Source organism: Cebus imitator, unplaced genomic scaffold, assembly GCF_001604975.1.
Source record: "Cebus imitator isolate Cc_AM_T3 unplaced genomic scaffold, Cebus_imitator-1.0 Scaffold36, whole genome shotgun sequence".
Classification (NCBI taxonomy): Eukaryota; Metazoa; Chordata; class Mammalia; order Primates; family Cebidae; genus Cebus; species Cebus imitator.
This window is the reverse complement of record NW_016107351.1, coordinates 2,433,689-2,437,978: the sequence shown is the minus strand read 5'-3', so window position 1 is coordinate 2,437,978 and position 4,290 is coordinate 2,433,689. Positions and strand designations below refer to the sequence as shown.

The 4,290-nt window shown below is 53.0% G+C and overlaps 1 protein-coding gene across 1 annotated transcript in view; it reads left to right on the top strand.

Annotated features, from left to right (window-relative positions):
* The window catches only part of RPTOR (regulatory associated protein of MTOR complex 1), a 405,759-nt gene that overhangs the window by 271,079 nt on the left and 130,390 nt on the right, over nt 1–4,290 (top strand). Inside the window, exons 8-9 of the mRNA XM_037737259.1 lie at nt 2,224–2,324; nt 3,032–3,176. Of these exons, the coding sequence (XP_037593187.1) occupies nt 2,224–2,324; nt 3,032–3,176 (246 nt within the window). The remainder of the gene's footprint in view (nt 1–2,223; nt 2,325–3,031; nt 3,177–4,290) is intronic.

Below are 4,290 nucleotides of genomic sequence, written 5' to 3'. Positions count from 1 at the left end.
CTGCTCGGCTTTGATGAGGAGGGGTGGCCTGGGCGCCGTGCCTCCTCTGCTCGGCTTTGGTGAGGAGGGCAGGCGCGTCTCCATGAGAGTCCTGCAGCTTGAAAGAGACAGCATTTCTGCAGAACGTCGTGATTGACGATCTTGTCAGTCGTTTCATTAAAAAGGATTTCAGCATATGTGTTTCTCATTCACAGATGTGGAACCCAAGACAGTGTGTTGGGGCTCCACCTCCACCGCAGGATGCCCCCCATGCCCCTCCACCATACTGTTTCCCAGGGCACAGGGCAGCCACCCCTGTTTGCACTTGCGCTTGAGGGCTGAGAGGCGCAGCCTGGTAAAACGAGTTCCCAGGCTGTTTGCTTGTGTTTCATAAGGAAGATCTTCTCTTTGGGAGGTGCGCCCCACCCTTACATGCCTCGGTGGGGCAACGCTCTGTTGCAGGTTGTTACCGAGCGAGCGTCTTTGCTTTTCCTCTGCTCGGAGGTCTGATATGCTCGTTCTGAAGTGGGAGCAGGCTGGGGAGAAGGAAGCGGGGTGAGACGAGGCTCTGATGTCTTCGGGCTGCGTGTTCGCCTCCAGGCCCTGGTTTCTTTTAAATGGTGGGAATCCTTGATGATGCCCATCCTGCCCCACCCACAAAGCTACTGAAAGGTGCTTCTCAGAGGTCCGCCCTGGCCAGCAGCCTGACCATAAAACCTTGATGTTGGGTATACTCAAGTCTCTCGTGTGGAGGTCAAAATTTTTCTTGCATTTGGAAATCTTTGTTTGAGACTTCTGGTATCGTTTGAGCAACAGTGCTGTTTTAGAATATTATACCGATTTCTCATATAATTTCTCATTTTTCTTGTCCTATCACTGAGCCTATTTTGAGGAAATAAGACATTATTTTTGTTCCTAAAGGAAAAGGCATTTAGGAAAGAGCATGTGTTGAAGAATTATATTAAGAAGCTGGCTTAGGCTGGGCATGGTGGCTCACGCCTGTCATCCCAGCATTTTGGGAGGGGGAGACGGGAGGATCACTGAGCCAGGAGTTCCAGAACAGCCTGGGCAACACAGCGGGACTCCAACTACAGCAGTTTTAGAAAAGCAGCTCACTTGACTCAGCTGCCCTGGATTCCTGACCCACAGCCTCTGAACGTTATTCGTATGAAGACGGCGCCGTCACATGGGTCCCCACAATGGGAATCACTGATCTGCTCAGTGCTCTCAGTAGCGGACTCATACTCATGGCTCTGAATGTGTGGCGTTTGGTTTTCCATCCTGAGTGACTTCATTTAGAACAATGGCCTCCAGCTCCATCCCGGTTGCTGCGAAAGTCATGGTTCCTCCTTCTCACAGCTGAGGAGTGGTCTTGGGTGCCGCCCGCCCCGTGCCAAGCGCAGCAGCCTCCTCCTCCCACTCCGTCGTGTTTTCTCTGTCATCTGCCGTCACTGGGCACCTCTCATGTGCTTCTGCGTGTGCCTGTTGCCTGTCGCTCCCCCGAGACCTGGCTCCCCGAGGACAGGGCCTGGGCACACGCTGGCAGTCCCCACATCTCTGCTGCAGCATCGGCCGCGGGTTGAATACGTGGGAGTGAAGTAGACCTTGTGGGCGAGACTCCCCCCGGTGTGGACCATGCGCCTCCACAGCATTCGCAGGCTGAGGTGTGGGCCTGCGGAGCGCGGTGCGTGGGCCTGGGGAGCGCCGGGCGTGGGCCTGGGGAGCGATGGGCGTGGGCCCGGGGAGCGCGGTGCGTGGGCCCGGGGAGCGCCGGGCGTGGGCCCGGGGAGCGCGGCGCGTGGGCCCGGGGAGCGCCGGGCGTGGGCCCGGGGAGCGATGGGCGTGGGCCTGGGGAGCGCGGCGCGTGGGCCTGGGGAGCGCCGGGCGTGGGCCTGGGGAGCGATGGGTGTGGGCCTGGGGAGCGCGGCGCGTGGGCCTGCGGAGGGTGGTGTGCACTGCTTTCAGTACGCGCCATGGACTGTCCAGTCAGCGGTCCATGGGAACCATGTGTGACCAGCTGGCCTTGGTGTGCACGTCTGGGGATATGGGAAGCAGCAGCCTTTTTGGAGGTGTGCGGGGAGGGGGAAGCTGCAAATGGTGGTGAGTCTGATTCTCCTGGCTGGCGCACGCTGAACCTCTGCTCAGAGCCTTTGGCCGCCTGCGCCCTTTCTTCTTGCAAGCTCTGCTCCATTACCTGCCCTCAGAGCCATGGCATCACTCATGAGAACGCGCCCTGTCTTCTAGAATCCCCGGCCGCCTGAACGACAGGAGGACGCCCCTGGGTGAGCTGAACTGGATCTTCACGGCCATCACAGACACCATCGCGTGGAACGTGCTCCCCCGGGGTGAGGCGCGGGTCGGGCCTTGGGGAGGGAGACTGTGGCCTTGGGAGCGTGGGGAGTGACTCTCGGACATGAGAGAAGTGGTATGGGATCAGTGAGGCCTCACTGGCAGGAAGACAGTGGGAGGGGCTGAAAAGGAGAAGACGACCACCTAAGGCGGTTTCTGCTGGCGGTGGTGAGTTCCAGGACACCAGTTCTCCCCACAGTGTGGAGAGACGCCATGTCAGCATTTGCCCTTCACCGGGCAGGGCGGCTGATCTAGATAGTCATCAGCATTATTCACATTTGCTGAAAACCAAATGTGAATAGGCTCGTTCATATTTTTTGTGTATTGATTGGTTGATTTGGGGTGTTTGTTTACATGTATGTATATGTGCACTGTGTATGCATATACATGTGTGCATGTGTACACGCATGTGTATATTTGCATATGTGTGCACATGTCTGCATATGCTTGTGTGTTCATGTCTGTGCGCATATATGTATATATCTGTATACGCATGTGTGTGCATGCATGTATATTTTGTGTGTACGTGTGTGTGTTTAAGCGTGTGCTGCTGTTGGGAAATATGCATATTAGTCCCGACTTGTTTTTAGTAACTTTTGATGCAAGTGAATGTGTGTTGATGGAATTTTTGATGGAAGTGAATTTGGCTTTAAATGATAGACACAAATCACTAAGGACTTCTTTCCATCTTGTCTGCCCTCAGATCTCTTCCAGAAGCTCTTCAGACAGGATTTGCTGGTGGCTAGTCTGTTTCGAAATTTCTTACTGGCGGAAAGGATCATGAGGTCATACAACTGCACTCCCGTCAGCAGCCCGCGGCTGCCGCCCACCTACATGCACGCGATGTGGTAAGTGTCTCGGGTGGGGTCCTCCGGGTGCCGTGCTCCCCGCCCTCTGCCCCACTTGATCTCATGGAACTGCACAGAGCCGGGCAGGGACGCTCCACACCTAACCTGGGGACCCTGTGTGGCATTAATAAGTGATGCTAAATGCAGTGCTCCTGGAGACCTCCACGCGGAGGAGCGGGGGTCTCCTTCCGAGGGTAGAAGCCTGGGAGGGCCTTTCCAGACCACACGGGAGCAGCGCCGGCTGCAGCCTCATGGCTCCACAACTCGGAGGGCGGCGCTTTGTAAGAGAGTTTCTAACCCTTTAGAAACCAGTGGTGAGAACATAACTTGCTGACTTGAATTTATGAAGCGCATCCACGATCGCGCTGGAGAACTAAAGTGTTGGGCTCATGACCGATTAGTTTCTATGCTTGTGTCCCACACACACGCTCACGGGTGTCGTCTTCCATGACTGTTGAGTATAGTCTTCTCTCATTGCAGAGTTGCGGCTGTTCATACGGCCACTAATAGTAGTGACAGTAACGGTGATGGGGTTGGTTTTAGTCTAGACATTGTATTTGAAGACATTTGGTTTCTTTCTGTTCTGTGGCTGCCCTAACAGAAGCAGGTTTGGGCAAATTCTAAAATGGTATTAAAGGAAAAATAGTTCTGTTCATCAGTGGAAGAAACCCTAACACAAATATTTTTAAGCGAGCAGTTCACATATGCCAGCTCAGAAACCACTGTGTGGCATGTTTTCATGATCCGGTCTATTTTAGCCTGTGTTTTCTTCTTGAATGTCTACATGACCACTTTCCGTCAACACGGGAAACCCAGAGAAGCAGGAAGGAAATCTAAACTCACTACCCATCACCTACTCCAGAAAAGTTCCAAATAATCTAATTTTTAATGGTAGTAAATACTTATATGAAATAGATCAAAATACATTATACCCAGCACAGCACTTGGACTTTAAACAGAAGAAGTTAAAGCATGCATGATCTGTATCCTTCTTAAGAGTCTGTAAGATAAAACAGAGAACCTTGATAAGGAAAAAAAAAAAATAGAAGTAGACCATTTAAATAATGTGTAAATAAAACCACCACAGACGTATTTCTCACGAGTCCATAATAAC